At 58.0% G+C, this 19373-nt stretch overlaps 10 protein-coding genes across 10 annotated transcripts; 4 read left to right on the top strand and 6 right to left on the bottom strand.

Annotated features, from left to right (window-relative positions):
• Positions 1-261: 261 nt before the first annotated feature.
• TRAVEDRAFT_110233 (uncharacterized protein) lies at positions 262-623 on the bottom strand (the record flags this gene model as incomplete). Its single annotated transcript, XM_008034967.1, has 2 exons — positions 262-362; positions 419-623. The coding sequence occupies 2 exons, from the start codon at positions 621-623 to the stop codon at positions 262-264; spliced, it is 306 nt and encodes a 101-aa protein (XP_008033158.1).
• Positions 624-794: 171 nt separating this feature from the next.
• TRAVEDRAFT_159649 (nucleoporin POM33) lies at positions 795-2152 on the bottom strand. The gene is made up of 8 exons (XM_008034966.1): positions 2092-2152; positions 1918-2020; positions 1810-1852; positions 1741-1753; positions 1638-1685; positions 1533-1587; positions 1316-1474; positions 795-1257 (listed from the first exon to the last, which is right to left on the bottom strand). Exons 1-8 carry the CDS (start codon positions 2104-2106, stop codon positions 917-919), a joined length of 777 nt encoding a protein of 258 aa, XP_008033157.1. The 5' UTR covers positions 2107-2152; the 3' UTR covers positions 795-916.
• Positions 2153-2482: 330 nt separating this feature from the next.
• TRAVEDRAFT_55699 (DEAD-domain-containing protein) lies at positions 2483-4527 on the bottom strand (the record flags this gene model as incomplete). The annotated part of the gene is made up of 6 exons (XM_008034218.1): positions 4170-4527; positions 3911-4110; positions 3739-3856; positions 3382-3683; positions 3006-3326; positions 2483-2944 (listed from the first exon to the last, which is right to left on the bottom strand). The coding sequence occupies exons 1-6, from the start codon at positions 4450-4452 to the stop codon at positions 2483-2485; spliced, it is 1686 nt and encodes a 561-aa protein (XP_008032409.1). The 5' UTR covers positions 4453-4527.
• Positions 4528-4830: 303 nt separating this feature from the next.
• On the top strand, positions 4831-5622 carry TRAVEDRAFT_109475 (PTH2-domain-containing protein; the record flags this gene model as incomplete). Its single annotated transcript, XM_008034965.1, has 7 exons — positions 4831-4917; positions 4971-5023; positions 5139-5187; positions 5238-5263; positions 5316-5417; positions 5468-5520; positions 5573-5622. Coding segments are annotated over 7 exons (420 nt in total), but the record flags the coding sequence as incomplete, so codon positions are not given.
• A 343-nt stretch (positions 5623-5965) lies between these two features.
• Positions 5966-6938, top strand: TRAVEDRAFT_42308 (uncharacterized protein; the record flags this gene model as incomplete). The annotated part of the gene is made up of 7 exons (XM_008034024.1): positions 5966-6094; positions 6141-6231; positions 6291-6417; positions 6470-6482; positions 6543-6668; positions 6729-6826; positions 6887-6938. 7 exons carry the CDS (start codon positions 5966-5968, stop codon positions 6936-6938), a joined length of 636 nt encoding a protein of 211 aa, XP_008032215.1.
• A 271-nt stretch (positions 6939-7209) lies between these two features.
• TRAVEDRAFT_33624 (WD40 repeat-like protein) lies at positions 7210-10170 on the bottom strand (the record flags this gene model as incomplete). The annotated part of the gene is made up of 6 exons (XM_008033815.1): positions 7210-8304; positions 8358-9023; positions 9077-9200; positions 9252-9646; positions 9698-9865; positions 9919-10170. 6 exons carry the CDS (start codon positions 10168-10170, stop codon positions 7210-7212), a joined length of 2700 nt encoding a protein of 899 aa, XP_008032006.1.
• Positions 10171-10462: 292 nt separating this feature from the next.
• On the top strand, positions 10463-10837 carry TRAVEDRAFT_76337 (mitochondrial import inner membrane translocase subunit tim10; the record flags this gene model as incomplete). Its single annotated transcript, XM_008034964.1, has 3 exons — positions 10463-10539; positions 10593-10631; positions 10687-10837. Coding segments are annotated over 3 exons (267 nt in total), but the record flags the coding sequence as incomplete, so codon positions are not given.
• Positions 10838-11298: 461 nt separating this feature from the next.
• TRAVEDRAFT_140166 (DUF1909-domain-containing protein) lies at positions 11299-11850 on the bottom strand. The gene is made up of 4 exons (XM_008034963.1): positions 11763-11850; positions 11582-11704; positions 11506-11528; positions 11299-11455 (listed from the first exon to the last, which is right to left on the bottom strand). Exons 1-4 carry the CDS (start codon positions 11769-11771, stop codon positions 11386-11388), a joined length of 225 nt encoding a protein of 74 aa, XP_008033154.1. The 5' UTR covers positions 11772-11850; the 3' UTR covers positions 11299-11385.
• Positions 11851-12126: 276 nt separating this feature from the next.
• On the top strand, positions 12127-13941 carry TRAVEDRAFT_55693 (threonine aldolase GLY1). Its single transcript, XM_008034217.1, has 9 exons — positions 12127-12276; positions 12331-12373; positions 12423-12437; positions 12489-12714; positions 12771-12835; positions 12900-12960; positions 13014-13231; positions 13292-13524; positions 13580-13941. The coding sequence occupies exons 1-9, from the start codon at positions 12199-12201 to the stop codon at positions 13835-13837; spliced, it is 1197 nt and encodes a 398-aa protein (XP_008032408.1). The 5' UTR covers positions 12127-12198; the 3' UTR covers positions 13838-13941.
• Positions 13942-14074: 133 nt separating this feature from the next.
• TRAVEDRAFT_42303 (uncharacterized protein) lies at positions 14075-19142 on the bottom strand (the record flags this gene model as incomplete). The annotated part of the gene is made up of 15 exons (XM_008034023.1): positions 14075-14722; positions 14773-14903; positions 14960-15136; positions 15187-15390; positions 15448-15620; positions 15670-15825; positions 15878-15996; positions 16048-16379; positions 16436-16596; positions 16646-16845; positions 16895-17644; positions 17700-17812; positions 17863-18406; positions 18469-18895; positions 18946-19142. 15 exons carry the CDS (start codon positions 19140-19142, stop codon positions 14075-14077), a joined length of 4332 nt encoding a protein of 1443 aa, XP_008032214.1.
• Positions 19143-19373: the final 231 nt, after the last annotated feature.

Genomic DNA, 19373 nt, shown 5'->3' with positions numbered 1-19373 from the left:
CGGCGCCTGTTTTTCCCTGTTTGGTCCGAGCGGCTACTTTGGGCTGCCTCCTCGTCCTCTCGCGGGTGGGGCATTGCACGCTCATGATATTATCCAGCATCATAATATACAGCTACGAGATACAGTACGAGTCGCTACAGGTACATGGTATAACGAGGAGAGTCTTGAAGGAACAGGAAAAACAAACGCTGGTCGGCAGCTACTCGCCCGTCAGCCACCGTACTCGCGGTCTGGATTAACCTAGAGCTCACCTTATCCCGTTCATGCAATACGTTTGCCACCCGACCGCGTCCGAGCACGGCCATCGCGATGGGTGTACCAATAGTAGCCTCCTCCAACAAGAGCAACGGCGAAGAAGTTGGCTAAAATTGTCGTCAGCCACACCGCTCACGAACCGCGGTCGGCAACTTGTACTCACCCACAACAAATCCGACGGCTCCCTGGAGCAGGTTCGCCGCGAAGGCGAACAGCGTCTGAGCGAGCTGCAGTACGCTCCCGACGAGCTCCTGTATGAGCGCGAGGAGGGCCTGGAACACGGCGAACACGGAGTTCAACAGGGACGCGCCAATGGCAGCGAGTGATTGCAGGAGGTCTCCGAGGGCGGATGAGACTGAAGGTGCCATGATGCGTGAGTGAAGTTGAGTGAGGGGGTTGTACAAGAGGAGTACGAAGGGTTGTTGGTACTCCTGTATTTTGCGGGACCGCTCTTATACCGCAAGACGCGTGACGTCATACATACGCGGGAGGAGTGTTGGAGCAACAATCGACGCCTGCGCACTAGGGGCAAGTTCAAGCCGTCATGAATGTCGTGATATAATAACAAACATAAGATTGCAGTCGTTCTATCGTCCCACCCAACGCAGTGTTCAAGCACATTCAAGACAGAGCTAGGGTAAGATGACACTCAGCGCACCACCTACTGCCTCCTCGCCCCAGCACCGGCACCAGCAGCAGCCCCGTTCGGACCCGCGCCGGGCAGCGACCCCGCCCACCGGCCGACCAGGTTCGTGACCTGCGTGTACACTTGCGCGACCACGGGCGGCTTCCCGGGGCTCGTCACGAACGCGTAAATGCGTGCGTGCACGGTGCCAACGGCATCCCGCGTGAACTTGCTCTGGAACCAGCGCTGGCGCAAGAAGTACGCGTAGAGGATCGGCGTGATGAAGGCGGTGCGGAACAACAGGACGCCGATGAGGACGCGTCCCAGGATGGCGAGCTCGGTGAAGGCGACGATGCGCATCGCGTTGTCGTAGTTGGCTGTACACAGATAGTCAGAAACGACGCCACCAGCACACTCGAATGGATGATAGCTCACTCTTGACCCAAACTTGGAGCTTCTTGGCAAGCGGGTGAGGGGTCGGCGCGGCGCCAGCCTGGGGCGGCGGGCCAGCAGGGAGGAATTGAGGCAGGAGAGTCGTGCGCGTAAACGTGAGGGCGTGGAAGAGCGAGAATATCGCATATGGCACAAGGGCGACTGCATGCAACGAAGTAGAGTGAGCATCCGGATAAGCCTAGAGATATGCGGGGCATACACGTCACGGGCTTGGAGGACCACCAGAAGAACGCCATGATGAAGTATTGGATGTTCTGCGCAGACCCGTCAGCATCGAATCAATCAAATCCACTTCGTGACGTACCTCGTCCAGGAGCGCGCGCTGTACCCAGGCAGCATTGGGTTGCGGTGTCTACACAGAATGACGTCTGGACCTTGCCAAGCTCACAGGATGGGACTGAACTTACCCCCAGTGACTTTCTGTAGTGCCAGAAATAAGCATCCACGCTTCGCTGAAGACATAGCTAGACACGTACTGGCATACAATGGCATAACTGACGAGCGCCCCGGTGAAGCTCGCTGAGGATAGCAGAACGTAACTCAGCCGTCCGTTCTCGCTTATCGTATATCCCATATAGACGCACCTTTATACCACCAAGCAGAAACCGCCCTAAACAGCAACTTGGCGAAGAAGAATCTCAAGGAGCAGACCAGCAAGATAAAGTGGCCCGCGGCCCATACATAGTGCTGTCCACGAGCGCCCCGTCAGCAATCCCGCCTAATTTGCAGCGTATTTCCCCAAGTGAACGCGTCCTGACCTGTGTGGTAGCCATTGCGCTGTGCGATGCTGTCGAGGGGGAGGGAGAGGTGAGTAGACGAGCGGGACGTGGACAGTGGACGGGTGACACCAGGCACCGCGCGGTGACGCACACGAGGTTCAGCTTTAGGGCCGGCGCGCGGGACGGGAGCGCCCGCAGCCACCGTCGACATCACCACGGTGCTCGCAGCAGGAGCCTCAGCGGGGGCACCTCGTCCGCGTTCCGCACCGCGCAGCGCCACGTTGTACGCACGCGGTGGACGGGGGCAGCGTGGATCAGACGAGCGATGAAATAAATGCGTAAGTATAACACACAGCACGAGCACACACATATGCGAAGAACAGACACGAGGAGACGGGGCGCGGGTCGAGGCGCGGTGGGGGCGGTCGCGCTAGCCACTCCACTGCGTGCCCTGTGCCTTCATCCGTTTCCGCTCCTGGCCCTTCTTGTACACCTCCTTCTCCGTCTTCTTCCAGCCAAGCGCCTCCGTCCGCCGCCCCTTGGACTGCTCGCCCCACGCCTGCCGCCGGTTCTGCTCCTGGTCCGCCGCGTCCTCGTCCCCCGACTCCTTATCGACCGCGTCGATCTCTTCCCACTTCTCGTCGTCCGACTCGCCGTCCCCGTGTTTCCGCTTGATGCCGCTTCGCCCCGTGCCGCCCTTGCCACCGCCGATGTTCACGTTCACGCGCGGGGGCACGGAGAACCCGAACGCCTTCCCGACCTTTGCGAGGTCGAGTTGGTTGACGTCGAAGATCTTCTTGAGCGAATACGACGCGTACGCCTGGAGATACGACCGGTATCCGTCGCGCGCGGACTGGTGCAGGAAGTAGTTCTTCTGCAGCAGCTTCTCCAGCTATAGTGGATCGAAGTGTCAGCTCGGGCCAGGATAAATCATACGGGATACTAAAGCGCACCTGGGATTGGACATTCGCGATTTTGTTCGCAGGGAAGGTGAACTCGTTCAAAGGCACCTTCGCCTCCTTCAGGTACCGCAGGAATCCGAGCTCGCTGGGCAGCAGGAACATTAAACTCTTCCCCACCTTGCCCGCACGCGCCGTTCGGCCGACTCGGTGGATGTAGTCGCGAGGGTCGTCTGGGGGGTCATACTGGATGATCCAGTCCACTCGTGGGATGTCCAAGCCACGCGCCGCGACGTCTGTGCAGAGGAGCGTCCCTGTCTCCGCATTGCAGAACTCGAAGAAAGTGGTTGTCCGTTTTTGCTGCTTTTGCTTGCCCTATAATTGCTGTATTAGCTCGACTGTTCTCCGAGATGAATGCAGGTAGACGTACGTGAAGGTCGAGGACGGGGACATCGATGTAGTTGAGGAGCTCAGCGTGGTATTTTACAGAATTACAACTTGAGAAGAAGACAACCATCTTCTTCTTCATGTTTTTCTTGAGGAAGGTAAACAGGAGGAGGAACCGTCGATCCGAAGGGCAGACGACGTAGCCCTGGGAGAGGGTGGACACAGTGCTCGTCAGCTCCTGTTTGTCGACGTCGACATAGAGGGGCCCAGGTCGTAGTGATATCCGTGCCAGGTCGGTGACTTTTGTTGTTTGTGTTGCGGAGAACAGCATAGACTGTCGCTCCTCTGTGAAATGGGTGAGTATGCAATTACCGCGCACGGAATCCTGGGGAGTACGTACCACTAGGGAGGATGTTGATCACTTTCTTCATCTGCTCCTCGAAACCGACCTCTAATATCCGGTCAGCCTCGTCGATAACGAGGCACTTCAAATTACGGAACACGAAGCCCTTCGTTCCCTGTAAACAAATATGTGAGGACCCTAAGAGCGGTGAGGAGGCCAAAGAACGTACCTCCAGGTGGTCAATGAGACGACCAGGAGTCGCAATGAGCAGGTTGACACCCTTCTGCAGCTTGATCTCCTCCTCTTTCCTGTTCGCACCGCCCATGATAATACCGTAGGTTTGCGAGTGGTGCACCATGAGCTCCTTTGCTACACCGAAGATCTGCAGCGCGAGCTCTCGAGTGGGAGAAATGATGATGATTCCGGTACCTGATACAACAAATGCAGATTAGTATACTTGCGCAGGAGTACCGGGAGATGTCCCATACCATTACGGGGCTTGAACTTCAGCCTGTGCAACAGTTCGATCGCAGGAATGAGGAACGCAAGTGTCTTTCCCGACCCTGTCCTAGCCGCTCCCAGGACATCCTTGCCGGCGAGTAATGGTGGAATGGCTTTTTCTTGGATGGCAGTCATGGTCTTGAAGCCCATCTCCTCAAGGGCTCGCATAGTGTGTTCCGAGAGCTCGAGGTCAGAGAAGGGCCTCCGCTCAGCGGCGTCGGGGACCTCCACGGGCACCGGCGCAGGGACGCTGGCCACTTCTGAAGCCATTATAGCAGGGCTTTCGTAGCAAGATATTAACCAAGTACACCAAAGGGCGACACGAAAGAAAGCAGGCGAGAGGGGTGCAGACGAGGGAGGAGAGCGGGAAGATCGGCTGTGCAAGCGCCGGGCAAAAAGTCGAGAAAGCAGGCGCGGATTGGCTCGGCGGTTGCCGGCACACCATGTCTTCGCTCTCGTCCACTCAAAGCGGTCTGCACACCTCCTGCTCGTCGCGCTCGCACCCGTCTGACATGGCTTCCAGTCGTCTTCGCAGTGTCGCTGCTCGCGTCTCTCAGCGCAGGGTATGCGCTCGGCGCGCTGACGGGCAAAGGGAACACCGCATCTACCGCAAACGCGTCTGCTGCACCGAAGCCTACGGAGGACGCGCAGTCTGAAGAAAGTGACAGCGAGGAAGATGTCGCCGACGGGGACCTCTCTGCAGTGAAGCCCGGCTTCCTTGAGCCATGCAAGATGGTAGATGATTCATGTTCTCGCGAAGTCGCGTCGCCAATACATTTCCTTGCTAGGTACTCGTCGTCCGTACTGACCTCGGGATGTCCACTGGCAAAGTAGCAGCACAGTAAGAGAACCGTTTAAGTTCTTCACTTCTCGCCTCTCATTGCTCCTTGTAGATGCGGGTAGGTATCAGCGGCATGGTGTGTTGATTGTTTGCTCATAATATGCCTCCACATAAGGCACGCCACTCTCGCCTGTTACAAGATTCTACAGAAGACCAATCCTGCTGTGAGTTCGACGAAACAATGAACATGCATGTATCCTCATATCTGTGTTAGCTTTTGAGACATTGGGAGCGGACAGGGTACGCATCCCTGCACATGTCCTGTAGATAGCACTTCTGAAGGTACAGCCAGGCAAGCCAAAATCGCTTTGAAGGCGAACTCAGAAGATGAGCTACTAGAGCTAGAAGCGATAGCGAAGAGCTTGAACCTGGCGGCTCGCTCGATAGTTGATGCGTGAGTGCACGCGTGTTCTTCCCCAGAGTACAATACTCACCGGTATACAGCGGCCGCACACAAATCGCTGCGGGCTCACGCACGGTGCTGGGCATTGGTCCTGGTTAGTACCACGAGCATCGTGAACTTCTACGGCTGATTCTGGCGTCGAACAGCTCCTGTGGAACTCATCAACAAGGTGACGGGGAAGCTGCGCCTGCTATGAGAGAGTTCGTGTCCCGTTTTGCTGTGCCTGATTATGTCGAGTGACGGTTGCCAGGTCGTGATTTCGCGAATGCAATCAATTTGTAGTGTTGCTACGAGCTGTCTGCCGAGCGCGATAGGCGTGCGTGTTCGACTGGCCTGGACGGCGGTGGAAAGTTCGCGGCGGGCGTTTGGTACAGGGTGACGTCAGAGCGATGATGGTTTGTGCATCAGGCGCCCGTGTCAAGGGATTGTGGGTGCAACTTTGAGACGGCCCCGCAGAACAGGAGCTCGGTGGAGTCCTTCTCTGCTTTATCACTGCTCGGACCACAGCCAGGTCCTCACTGTCTTTTCTCTCATCTGCCATGGCCAACATCGCACTCGCTCGCGCATACCAGCAATCCTTTGAGACCCACCCCTATACGACGCTCGCCTTCACCAACGGCGCGCTCAACGCCTTCGGAGACGTCGTCGCCCAGTTCACCCAGAAATTCGTACGTCGCGCCCTCACTGATTACTCATCGTTCTGATCGCCTGCAGGTTGATAAACAAGAGGAGAAACGTCGGTCGACGCACTGGCATTATGACATTCCCCGCACGCTGCGCTTCTTTGCCTTCGGCTTCGGAATGGGTGCGTTGCCTTTCCGGACTGTTTGGCCGTGCGTCCTGTGCTTACCGTGCATCCTCCAGGCCCTGTTATCGGTCGATGGAACTTCTTCCTTGAAAAGAACTTCCCTTTGCGTACGCTAGGCGGCAAGACTGGCAAGGTGAGCGTGCGTGCGCTCGCCAGGCGCGTCGGCGCCGACCAGCTCCTCATGTGAGTACCACACTCCACATTGACGCAGGACCTGTGCTTACCCATGTTGTAGGGCCCCCATTGGTGTACGTGTGCTACTGCGATAGATGGTCCAGACCCAGCATCTGATTGTATGCTTCCCACAGCTTTCACTGTTCATTGGGTCAATGGGTATCATGGAGGGCCGCGACGCAAAGCACATCGGCCAGAGGTTCAGCGACCTCTACAAGCCCGCTATCCTCGCCAACTGGCAGGTCTGGCCCCTCGCGCAGGTAAGCATCTCTTCTGTTGTTCACCGCGCTGCTCCCCCTGACGTCGTTGGTCCTGCGTAGCTCGTTAATTTCCGCTTCATGCCGCTGCCGTATCGTGTCCCCTTCCAATCGACGTGCGGCGTGTTCTGGACGTTGTACCTCTCCCTGCTTAACGCGAAGTGCGTCTCCTCTGGTTTCAGAGCTTTAAACCGAGTTACTGATCGCTTTTGCACCAACAGAGAGGACGAAGTCCAGGATCGCGACGATGGCATGCGGCGCACACTGAAGTGAGCCCGTCGACTTTCATGGCCTTGGTTTCCCACCTTACGACTATACACGGTTCATAATGGACCCACGACTACCCGGGTTTGGACAACATATATGTATACTGTAGCACTAGCACGATCTCTCTCACTCGCGCCATACGCAAGTCATATAGCCTACTTTTACCTCAACATCATGTACATAGATGATAGCATCGGCGTACACGCCCCTTAATGCCCATAGACACTCGTGGCACCCTACACCCACCCAACACCGCTCCCAACAAACCCACCAACACCTACGTAGCTCCGTACTTCGGCTTAAAGTACGCCGGCGGCAGCTTCGCAAGCACGTCCACCAGCGGCCGCTCGACGACCACGAGCTCCCCGGGCGCGATGAAGTCCACGAACAGCAGCGGCCGGTAGTGCGTTACCAGCTTGAAGTTGCGCTGCTGCTGCCCCTGCTGTCCCTCCGCGTCCATCTGCACCTCGACGCGCCCGTTCGCATTGGGGGCCGGGTCGACCGCCTTCCGCTTCCCCCGCCGCCGCTTCTCGAACGCGTCCGGGCCCGCGCGCTCCGCGAGGTTCACCTTGCAGAGCCACGTCGCGCCCCACAGCAGCGCCGTCCTCGGCGGGAGCTGCTGTGCCGTCCCTTCCTCCCCCACTCCTCCTCCTGCACCCCCAGACCCAGAGCGGGCCCCAGGGTCGAACGCGACCCCGAGCACGGGGTCGTGCAGGCGCGTGAAGCGCTGCGGGAGCGCGTGCACGAGCGCGCGCGCCCAGCGCGGGAACTGGCGCGCCTCGACGTCGTACACCTCGAGCGCGTTGTCCGCGAAGCCGAGCACGAGCGTGGCCGCGTCGAACGCGAGCGCGTGGATGGCGCGCGGGAAGGACGGGAGCGCGCAGTGGTGCTGCACGGCGTCGAGGTTGAAGACGTGCGTGCGCCGGCGGTCGTCCGCCGTCGCGAGCCACTGGCCGTCGGCGCTCACGGCGAGGCGCGTGATGGTGGTGCGGACGCGTTTGGAGGCCTCGATGTCTGAGTCTGCGTCACTGTCGGACTCGGAGTCGGATGCGTCTTCGGGTTGGTCTTCGGTGGCCATCGAGATGTCACCGTCAGTGCTGCCTGACGGGCCTGTGCGGCCCTTGATGACGCGGTCGTTCACGAAGCCTTCGCGCAGACGGTGCTGCTCGAATTTACGGAGGATCCGTGGGGGGCTGTCCGCGGAGCCGAGGTCGATGATGAGCACGGTAGCGGTGGTGGAAGTGGCGAGGACAAGCTTTGACGAGTCGGGCGTGAAGAGCAACGAGGATGCGCCGGAGGATATGCCCGGCAGCTGGCTCTGGAGCATGGACTGGAACGCGCGTATTCGACGGGGCTTCAAGTCGCCGTTCTTCTGCACAGTGGACCGTGAGCAGGCGATATCAAGGACACAGGATAGATGCTTACCTGCTCGTTGAGCTGAAAGAGTTTTGTCTCGTGCCAGTCCGCGACCGCGATCCACTGTCCGTCGTCAGAGATGGCTCCCGCGACGATGTTCGTCTGCACATTCAAATCCATGTCCAACACCCGCTCCCACCCATCCTGGGTGTTTGGCGCTTCCCAGTCTGGATCCTCCTCGCTCTTCTTCGCGGCAATACGCCACACGGTGAGTCCCGCGTCACGAGTGCACATGAGCAACCGCGCCTTCTTCGCCAGGTGCACGGCGGACGAGCTCGCAGGGCCGCTCGTATACGCCAATCTGCGGTGATACGCATCTTCGAAAGTCGCTGTGGTGCTCGTCGCGAGCGGGTTCGTCACCTTGCCCGCCAGCGTCGCGGTCGGGAGCGCAGCGGGCGTCACAACGACGGACATGTCGAGACCGCCTGAGGCGAGAACCGGTGCGACGTCCGCGGGGAAGTGTCGTTGGTGCGCGGGCGGGAGAGGTGTGTATGGCGGCCAGATGGCGAGCGCGCGGACGTCATGTGAGTGGAGACGGCGCGAGGAGGTTTGGACCCATCGTCCGGAGGTGCGGGGAGCAAGGGGCGACGGGTTAGTGTCGGAGCGCGAGGTCTTCACGTATGAGAATTGGGTGACTTTTTGGTCGACGCCTGAGGTATATACAGCCGTGCCGTCCTGAAATGACTGGTTAGAGAGGATTTCAAGACGCAAGCGGTTAAGAAGCGTACAGAGCCGATTGTGAGGCACAGGATATCCGCGGCGTGTCCTTGGAAGCTCTGTAGCTGCGTGCAAGTCTTGGGGTCCCAGAACTTTACATTGCCCATGGAGTCTCCAGAAACGATGGTGCCATCCCTGGACCACCGATATCAGCTTGTATTCAAAGAGCACCATAAACACACTCACCCGAGGACACCTACTGCCCATACCAACGTCCGCTCCCCACGAACTTTGTCAGTGCCCATCCGCTCCAGCACACGACCGGTCGCAAAGTCCAGTTTTCGTATGCTGCTGTCCGACCCTCCGGTCACTAGCCACGATTCAGACCACTCGTCTTCATCGTCGTCCGAGTCTGAGTCCGCGTCGGCTTTCTGCGCGTTTTTCGTCCGCGGTACGGGCGGACCCCACGCAATGCTAAGAATCCGGCTTTTCACACGGTCAAGACGGCGCAGGTGCGTAACTTGGTCATACAGCAGGGACAGGAGCCGGACTGAACCATCTTCACATCCCAGCGCGAGGATTGTGGATGCAGCGTTGGGTGAGATGGACCAGATGGGCCCGCCTTGCGAGCTTACGGTACGCTGCGGAAAATGAGTACGTTGCGCGAAGCTGTGGGGGACTGGCAGGCATACCTTGATACATCCCCTCTCGATGTCCCACTCGACGAGTTCGCTACCACCGCCCGCGCTGAATAGCCGTAGGTTCGACCAGGAGGGGATCTCCTCCTGCGCCGCTTTGCGCGGCGAGCGGAAGGTAAGCGCGAGGGATTCGACTTTTGATGGGTAAGGCCCAACGAGTGTCTGCATACTGACTGTAAGCCAACTACGCGCGAGGGGACGACGGACGGGCGCACCTTGCGGACTACCCATGCCTGGGGCGCCTGGCTGCGAGGACCTGACCCGGTCCACTCGCACAGCTCAATGTTCCCATTTGCGCGCCCGACAACTAGTGGTCCGAACCCAGGGAAAGTCTGACTGTTCGCAGCCTTCTTTCCCTTGATAGACGGCAGAGGCAGAGGAGGAAAGCAGAGTGCAGTGACTGCCGAGGGCGCGAAGTCGACGAAACGACAGCGGTGCACTGCGAGAGTAGACGAAGACTCTGCCATAGCGCGAGCTTGCGCTGCAATACAGCAGCGAGGAACAAGCTTAGAGGTGGTCGAGAGCGCGGCGAGGGAGATGGTTGCAGGAGACGCTGCTCAGACTGTGGCACTTTGCTCGATCAAACGCGCGAAGGCCAAACTTTTTCGTTCCGCATTGGGAAGGTGACACAGTCGCGCTGCGTCGGGCGCTTGTGTCCACTCGTCCAGCGACCTTCTCCGACCACACACGCCTCCTCTTGCTGTCTTCTCTCTGTCCACGCACTACACGCTCTTCTCTCCCATTACCTCTTCAACAAAAATGTCTTTCCTTGGCCGCGGCTCGCAACCTTCTGCTGGTGGTGTCAACCAGGAGCGTGTAGATATGGCTACCCAGGAGTACGTACCAGCATGCCAATTCGTCCGGAGAGCGGTCATTGACTTTCTTACAGGCTCGACATGATTACAGACATTTTTAACCGTCTCGTCACGTCAGTCTACTAAGAACGACGCGTCATGGACGCACGCATACTGACCGGCCAACAGGTCATGTCACGCGAAGTGCATCAGCCCACGGTACGCGGAGGGAGACCTCAACAAGGGCGAGAGCGTTTGCATCGACCGTTGCGTGTCGAAGTTCTTCGAGGTGAACAAGAAGGTCGGGGAGAAGATGCAGAACGTCGGCGCGGCAGCCGGAGGAGGTGCCCCCGGAGGGTTCTCACTATGAAGGCCGTCACACATCAAGACCTACCGGGTGCATGATCCCTCGACGTTTCACTTTGCGCTATAGTTGTATCCATACACCCACCTAATACACTGCACACACCACCTCAAACGAACACTCGGCATGCATGCAAAAGTAGCGAAATTACACACCCGTTCAGCAGACGCGTGACGCGAGGAATGTGCCTAGGGCGCAGCGAATATCCACTTCAGCCGTTGAGTACATAAAAACACAGGTGAACTACGTTCTTACGCCTGTGCTAATTTCATGAGTACTGGCAGTCTGATGTTTAAGTATATGATCAACCATAGGTGAGTTCGCGGAGGCAGACAGTTCAAAATGTTACCTTGCTGAGGAATTGCCACATTCCTTGACAGACCATGGGTAATCTCCGAAGGCTTAAAAGCCTAAATCCGCATGCTATAGGCTGAATCAATGCATACCATCTAATACACGCCACTACATGACTCCAAACCCGGAAAATCTACATCGACGAAGACACGATAGAAACAGAGAATGCACTACTTGGGGGCAGTAGGGAAGCACTCCGCTGCAGTTTTGCTGTGCCTGTTCTGGGCATGCTCTTCAAGGCTGTTGATATGTCAGATACAGCACCTTGAAGCGCTGAGTGTACTACTCACGCAGGAAGCCGCGTGGTCAACAACTGCAATGAAGGTCAGCGCGGAGGGGTGGCGCGTAGAGCGGTGGAGGACTGACAAAAGTTTGCTTGCAGACGGAGCAGATGATGTTCAACGCCGCCTGGTTCGTCTTTGTCTGGCTCTTCGCCGTGCCGCCTGCCTTGGCAGCGTTCCTCTCCCTCTTCTGCTGAGCCTTAGCACCCTGCAAATTTGTCCGAAGATGAGCGCGGGTCGATCGATAGCCAGAGTGCGCCGCGTACGTTGCCCATCGTGACGAGTTTACAGAGATATCCAAACAGAGGCGCGAAAGCAGATACTAGCGGAGAGACCGAGGACCAGAGAGGACAGAAACCGGGGGCGTGAAGGTCGTGGACAAGGGTCTGTTCGTCGATCACCGCGAGGAGGACGGCGGCAAGTTGCTCGAGCGCCGGCACAGCAAAGCCACGTGGGCGATAATCTAATTTGGGTCAGGGCCGATCCCTTGCTATAGATTTTGCGATTCTGTGCAATTGACTCTTGCTGACTGACCCGGCCTCCGACTGGCTCAGGCGGCACAAGGCCCGGACCCACGCAGGAATAATTTATTACGGGAGGGTACCAGGGCCCATGTCTCTCATCCGCCGTGCGCTATCCAGCTTGCTTTCACACCACCCCAACCCCCGCACCTCCTCCTCGTACTCCAGAAGACCCTTCAGCATGGCCGCGAACAAAGATGCCGTCGCGCAGATCGCCGCAGAGCTCAAGGCAGACATATTCACCTTGACCCAGGACGAAGTAAGTGGTGTGCGCACACAGAGATAGCGGCAGCGGTGAACGGAGCATGTCCAGGATAACAAGCGCGGCTTCGAGGAGGTCTCGAGGAGCTTCATCTGTGAGTCCCTTCGCGCAGGAAGCACGTTCGTAAATTAACGGAGCTGCAGCGGACACCATTACAGGTTAGTCAGGCCGCTTCGATCACATCGTGGCGTGCCTCTTATGGTAGTCAGTGCCTACGCCCGACATGTACATGTACGCCGCGAGGGCGTCCCTCGGCGACGCTGTCTACCATGAGCCCACCACCCTAGCCTTCGAGGCGCACGTCGCAAAGGTCACCGGGAAGGAGGATGCGCTCTTCCTCCCGTCCGGGACCATGTCCAACCAGATCGCGCTCAGGACGCACCTGATGCAGCCCCCGTACGCGGTCCTCTGCGACCACCGCTCGCACATCGTCCGGTAAGCTTCCGCAGCTATGCGCATGCTCGCAAATCTCCTGCTCATCTCCGGCGCAGGTACGAAGCCGGTGGCACGGCCTTCCACTCCGGCGCGCACTCGCAGATGGTCATCCCCTCAAACGGTAAGCTGCCCTCCAATTCGACCAACGCTTGCCACCTTCGCTGACTCCGTTGACCGCGGCGCAGGGCACCATCTCACGCTCGCCGATATCGAGGAGAACATCGTGCTCGGGACGGACCTCCACAGGCATGTGACGCCTCCTTCTCATCCACGAAGACCTCTGCTGACCTGCGCCGCAGCTCTCCGACCTCGGTCATCTCGCTCGAGAACACCCTCAACGGCACCGTCTTCCCGCAGGACGAGATCATCCGTATCTCCGAGTACGCGCACCGTGAGGGCGTCAAGATGCACCTCGACGGCGCGCGGATTTGGCACGTTGCAGCTGAGACTGCGACGCCTATCTCGGAGCTCTGTGCTCCCTTTGACAGCGTCAGCTTGTGCTTCAGCAAGGGCCTCGGTGAGTTATTTTTTCCCTCCTACCTTCTGATGCTGCGTCGCGTGCTCACCGGGTATGTAGGTGCACCTATCGGGTCGTGCCTCGTCGGCACGAAGACATACATCGCGAAGGCGCGCTGGTTCCGCAAGCTCTTCGGCGGTGGTATGCGCCAGACCGGATTTATGACCGCCGCTGCAGCGTACGCGCTCACGAACAACTTCCCGCTTCTCCCTGCCGTGCACACGCTCGCGCAGCGGCTTGCGGACGGCCTCCGCGAGATCGGTGTCAGCGTCACGAGCGCCGAGACCTGCATGGTAAGCTACTCTCCCTGCAAAACGTCGAGGATGCTTGACCAACCCATGAATTTAGGTGTTCTTCGACCCCACGCCCGTCGGGATCTCATACGTGGAGTTGGTCCAGCGTGCGCGCGACCTCCCCAAGCCGATCAAGCTCGGTGGCTCGCGTCTTGTGGTGCACATTCAGACGTCGCCGCAGGTCGTTGACGATCTGCTCTCCCTTATCCGCGAGCTTGCAGAGGAGAAGAAGGCTGCTGGGTTTGTCAAGTCAGAAACCCCGTTGACGAACGGCAAGGCGCCCAAGAACATGTACGTCAAGGTGAAGGCATGAGTGCCGCCCGACGAAGGCGCTCTTCCATAAGGGATAAACGCGCACCATAGAATGGGAAGGAGAGGGACGATTGTTGGTAGACATCAACCCATGTTGTAATAACTCTGTGCTTTGTATGCTGTCTGTTTGCTTGGGGTTCAGTATCCTATCTTAGACGGCTTTTCTTGACGCTCGCCCGCGTTTCAGGACAGAGGGAACAGTCGTATCCAGCGATTGTTACACATAGCGCGTGTAGGCTCAGCCCTTCCCGACATACCGCTGCTTCTCGTACTCCTTCCACAGCGTCTTCATCGTAGCCTTTCCACTCGCATCCAGCGCCGCCACCATCATAGCGTCCCGATTGTGCTCCCCAAGCATATCGCACAGCGCGAACAAGCCAGGTTGTAGCTCCTTCCGCACGGGCCCAGGCACGAAGCACAGCGGGTCCCCGACTGCGTCCACATACGCGGTGAGCACGTACGCGGCGTGTTTCGAGAACGGACGCACGAGCGCCTCCGGCTTTTGCGCGGCGTCGTGTCCGCGCACCATCGTCTTCACCGTGAGCGTTGTGAGCAGACGGGCGAGCGCGCGGCTCTCTGGTGCTCCTAGCGCGTTTGCGGGCGCGAGCCACCGGGGAAGCGTGTCGAGCACGAGCCGCCGTTGCTTCCCGCCGAGCTGCGGGCGGAGGCTGCGCAAGCAGGAGACGAGCTGACGCAGGACGAAGCCGAGCTGTGGGAGCGTGTTGAGCACGAGGTCCCGCCGCAGGCGGACGAGCGCGCTAAGGATGTTAATGGTGCCGTGAAAGACCGCAGTGTCGGTGGATTGTTCGTGTGTGGACGAGCCCGCGAGTAGTGCGCGCAGGATGGACCAGAGGCTGGAGAGGTCGGCCGTGCGAAGGGAGGCGGGCTGATGGCACCATGAGTATCGTGCCGTACGTCATTATAAGACGAATTTACCCTATCGTTGCACTGGCGGACGATGAAATCGACGACTTCTCTGCGAAGGTCTGGTTGCGATATGAAGCGCTCGTCATTCGCGAACAGGTTCAAAGACCGCGTGGTGAAAGACTGGCATATTTTGGAAGTGCCTGACAAGGCATGTAAGAATCAAAGAGATGTATACCAAAGTCTTGTCATAACTCACTTTCAGGTGCGTCGTGCAGTACGATGCCAGAAAACCGGATGAGACTGGCGACGTCGTGAGCTGAAAGCCCGCACCCTATGGGAAGCCCCTCGTAGAGCAACTCCAGTAGGACACCGAAGTCTTCCACTGAGAACGTCCGGCACGCGGTACCCATTCGTGAATCTAGAATGGTCACATCTGTAGGCGCATAAGGGTCATGCTGATGACACATGAGGATAAATACTCACCTCGTCGACAGGCGCGGGTCAGAGACAAGAACATAACCACTAGGTACTGCAGCCGTTCTGCGCGCTCAGCGGGTATTGCGGTCTGTACCTCTCCTAGCAAGATCGATAATACCACCGGAGCAAGGGCCATAGCGTGTTGCCGGTCGCCGGCCCAGGAAAGCAGACGCTGTGAAAGAGACCTGCCTAGAAGCGGCACTTCCTCCTCTGTTGGCAATATGCGTCAGGTATGGACTGGTACAGCGTATCCTAGCGCGAACCTACCTTTTTCTTTGAGCCAACGTTTCAACGTCTGTGCATGCGACCACGTATCCAGTACATCCAGATCGATGGGCACGTCGTGGGTATCGGATGGAGAAAGGGAGAGACGCTTCTTGCTGGCCACGAGCATCTGCGTATGCATATTTCGTACGGCTTGCACGACTTCCGACGGGAAACTGTAACGTATTCAGGAAAGATGCAGCAGATGAAAGTAATGAGACATACTCCGCATCGCTACCCTCCCGCACTAGGGCGTCGATGAGAAGTAGCGGAGAACGTCTACCCGCAAGCGACTTCTCGGTCATATAGGATGTAGCGTAGCGGTTCACTAAATCCGTGACCACCTCCACATTACCCCGTTTTGCGGAGCGGACGAGAACACTATAGGGCATGAAGGTTAGCGCATACAGGAGGATGTGTCGCAGATACTTACCCTTGGTACATATCGATCAACTCCATGGTGACTGAGCTAGCGTCTTCTCCTGTCGCAACATTGTTTTGGGTGTCGGGAGATGCGTGTTCGATCAGGTAGTACAAGAACTCTTTCGTCATCTATGTGGCGTTTTAGTGTTTGCCAGACATGCACTTTTCGCCAGCACTTACCACACTCTCCAAATTTCCAAGGAAAGCGATAGTGCGGCGGAGGAACTCTCGGATGACAAGGAGCTGGTGTGTAGTCGCAGGCTTCTTAGCGGAGCGCAGGGCTTGGAATGTTAGCACGTCGGCGATGAGGCCGCGTTTCAGGAGTTCAACTTGCGTGGGACGAGGCAGGTACTCCGGAGGAGCGAGCAGCAAGATACCGTACGCAGCGGCAAATTGGGGGACGCCCTTGGAAGGTTTATAGGTGGCTTTTGTTGCAAGTTGCGCCAATAGTTCTGCCAGCCCAAATGTATCCAAGGCAGTGGTCTGCTCGTTGACCTGCGCGAGGAACGCATCTAATGTTCAGGACGATAAGCACACTAGCACTGACGCTGCATCTAGCGGAACGTACCTCTCGTATTGGGCAGCTCCCAAAACTGCGCATCGTGCAACATTCGCGAAATCACGAGAGGGGCGCTCAAACCTGACGGCGAGGAAGACACGGCATCGTCCAGCTTGACGCCCGACAATATCCGTGCGAATTGCTGGCGGTGCTCCGAAGTGGACCACGTACTACAAGAATGTGAGTGGTGGCAGTAACGTTGTGCGAGCGACTGCTTACTCAAAGTCAGGCAGCCAACGGTTTGCCAACAGATGCAACAGTGCAAGGGCGGCCTCGGCATCCGAGCTCAACGTGTGCGCCTTCCCTGACCAAGCAACGTCCCGGGAGGGTAGATGGGTCTCTAGGTGCGCTAAGAGCCTGTCCAGCACTTTTGTGGGCTTGAGAGTCTCGAGACTGCATTGGTGCAACAACGTCCGGAACTGCAGCACGCATGAGCGCGCGCACAAAACTTGACAACTAATTATTTACCGTTTCCACAATCAGCTCCGGGGCAACCCCAGGCGTTGATACCAGAGTGAGCATGGCGGTTGATAGAGATTTCTCAAGATGAAGCTGCTGCTCTAGACCAGGCGCACGCACAAGCCCATAGTGCAGACACAAGGCTCCGGCGACAGTCATCTGCCAATGCCATGACTGCATCATATCGGAGTGGAGGAGGCCGTCTGTCAACGCTCGCGAAGCGATCGCGGAGAGCACCTCGCCCACCGCATGCTGAACCTCCAGCCGCGTGTCCTCGGTTAGGGTATGCAGGGGAAGTGAGCGCAATACGGCAACCGTCGTCTTTGCGATAAGCGCGAACGAGACCGCGTAGTACTCCGGTTCTGTGCCGTCCTGCGTAGTGGGTGCATCCTTGTCCTTCTTGCGCTTCTTCCTCGGGCCGTCGCCACGGTCTGCTGTGAGTTTCGACTCCTCTTCGAGGAAGAGTTCGTACGCGCCCGTCAGGGTCCGTGAAACATCCCTGACGGTCTCGAGCACTTGTCCAGGTGTTAGGAAGCTATGGACCGCGCTGGAGATCCGGTCGAGGAAGTGTAGGCTGGTCAGAGGGCCAGCGGACATGACCGTGTACGCGGCTCTAGGGCCTCCAGGGATGCGTTGCAAATGCTGGACAGAGAAGGCACTGGAGATGTGCATGGTTGACGTTGGCAGGCTGCGTGTCTTCGAGTCGTACTCTAAAAGGAGGTCAAGGTATTCGAGCGCAGAAGGTACCGAAGGGGGAATCTAAAGAACCGGTTATATCGTTCCGTGTGGGGACAAAGGTATCAAAAAGTCTTACCGCAGCGAGCCTGGGCAAGATGGTTGCAGACCTCACGGACATCAAATCGTGGTCGACGCGGGTCAACAACGAAAGAATTTTGACAGCGCTGTCGATTCGGACCAGTTGCTCATCTACTTGTCATAAGCAAAGACACTAGGATGGATTTTAGCCTAGTACTGACCGTCACAGGCGTTGGAAAGTGCATCTGCTGCTGCATCTCCGTCAAGCCGAAGCTGCGCTCGTGCATCGTCGTCTTTCGGACTGAACAGGTTCTCCCTCTCCACAACCTCTAGTAGTGCAACACGACAGCGCCAACTGGCGTCGTCTTTGCCTACGCACGCCAAAGCATCGCAGCTACTGTAGAAGGCCATTGCCGCAATCTGGAGCTGCTCGGCAGTATGGCCCGGTGCTTGACTGGACCCTTGTCCGAAAAGCGCGCCTTTATGACGTTTCACCATCTGCACGTAAGAAGCGAAGAGGCGGGGAAGCGTCCGGAGCAGAGTTCCGGGAAGGCTCTTCAGCGTCCGTTCCAAAGACTCCGTCAACGCTGCCTCGTGTTTCTGGTCCACCGCCGGCTTCAGCATATCGAGCCCGAATATAGTCTCGATGCCGGCATCATAGACGTCGGATACAAGCGAGGGTTGGGCACCCTCGCCTTCGCTACTCCGCGCGGCAACCTGCAACCAGGAGTCCAGGTGCTTTTGCAAGAAGAGCGTGTACAGTTGCTGGACAGGTGATATCCGTGAGCCATTCACTTTGCACGGAAGATTCGCAAGCAGTCCCGCACCTTCCTTTTGGACCCCGAGTGAGAAAGTGCTGTTCGGTAGGATGAAACGATGATCGAGAGCGCGCGGCGGTCATCTAGTGCCTGCATACGGCCGCCCGACAGGTCAGGATCACCGAGTGCCACGATGAGGCGAAGGGCCGCGCCGAAGCATTCCAGCAACGTTTCAGGGTTGATTTTGGGCACAGCGAGAGGCCAGAGGACGGTGATGCATTGGGTGACGAGCGCGTGCTGCGCGCCGTCAAGTGACCCTTCTGTGGCGACAGCTTCGAGGTAGGAGAGGACGACGGGGGCAGTGGGGACGCGGTTCAGTAGCGGCACGAGCCATGCGCGCAGAGCACGGCCATGATCTCCGTGTTTGTCAGCACCGGAGACTGCTAGAACCTTGGAGAGGAGGGCCCAATACCGAGAATCGCGTACAGGGTTGGAGCTGGTAGCAGGGTCTACAGCGCGCTCGGCAGGAAGAGGGAGGGTTCATACCGATCTTTTGACCTGTCTTTCAGCAACCGCGTGAGGATCCACTCCACGATCGCCTCCGCCTTGTTTGGAACATAGAGTTGAGTGTTTTGCCATGCCTCCGTAGCGATGTCAATTTTGAGCGGCCCTCCGACATGAGGCGGGTCGGAGGAAGCCTTGAGAGCGCGGATGAAGTCCTGCGCGTTCTGCGGACCGGACATGGCTGAGATCCGCGAGGACAGAAGCCAGTCGATATGGGAATGAGGACAAGCAATGTCCGTCCACTGTCGGCAGAAATCAGAACCAGTAGGCTTAGCAGAGCAGGAGAGGACGCGCCGTGCCTAGCAAAGTTTCGCGGATGGAGGCATGCGGCGGGCCACGTGCGGTAGCCGCGGACGATGAATATTTGGATCTCGATCGAGTTTAGCAGCATGTTAGCGGCAAGACTCGGC

Source organism: Trametes versicolor (genome assembly GCF_000271585.1).
Source record: "Trametes versicolor FP-101664 SS1 unplaced genomic scaffold TRAVEscaffold_1, whole genome shotgun sequence".
In the NCBI taxonomy this organism is placed as follows: Eukaryota; Fungi; Basidiomycota; class Agaricomycetes; order Polyporales; family Polyporaceae; genus Trametes; species Trametes versicolor.
Note: the sequence above shows the minus strand (reverse complement) of the source record. Positions and strands in the feature narration are given on the sequence as shown.

Excerpts from the sequence above, each read along its gene's own strand:
- TRAVEDRAFT_159649 (XM_008034966.1), bottom strand. Across the intron at positions 1,853-1,917 it reads TTCTGCTTGGTGGTATAAAG|CGAGCTTCACCGGGGCGCTC; the intron begins GTGCGTCTATAT and ends TGCTATCCTCAG. Across the intron at positions 1,258-1,315 it reads GCTCCAAGTTTGGGTCAAGA|CCAACTACGACAACGCGATG; the intron begins GTGAGCTATCAT and ends ATCTGTGTACAG.
- TRAVEDRAFT_55693 (XM_008034217.1), top strand. The coding sequence starts at position 12,199 with ATGGCCGCGAACAAAGATGCCGTCGCGCAGATCGCCGCAGAGCTCAAG. Across the intron at positions 12,715-12,770 it reads CACCGCTCGCACATCGTCCG|GTACGAAGCCGGTGGCACGG; the intron begins GTAAGCTTCCGC and ends TCTCCGGCGCAG. Across the intron at positions 12,836-12,899 it reads GATGGTCATCCCCTCAAACG|GGCACCATCTCACGCTCGCC; the intron begins GTAAGCTGCCCT and ends ACCGCGGCGCAG.
- TRAVEDRAFT_140166 (XM_008034963.1), bottom strand. Across the intron at positions 11,529-11,581 it reads CCGTCTGCAAGCAAACTTTT|TTGTTGACCACGCGGCTTCC; the intron begins GTCAGTCCTCCA and ends CCTTCATTGCAG. Across the intron at positions 11,456-11,505 it reads TTGACCACGCGGCTTCCTGC|CCTTGAAGAGCATGCCCAGA; the intron begins GTGAGTAGTACA and ends ACATATCAACAG.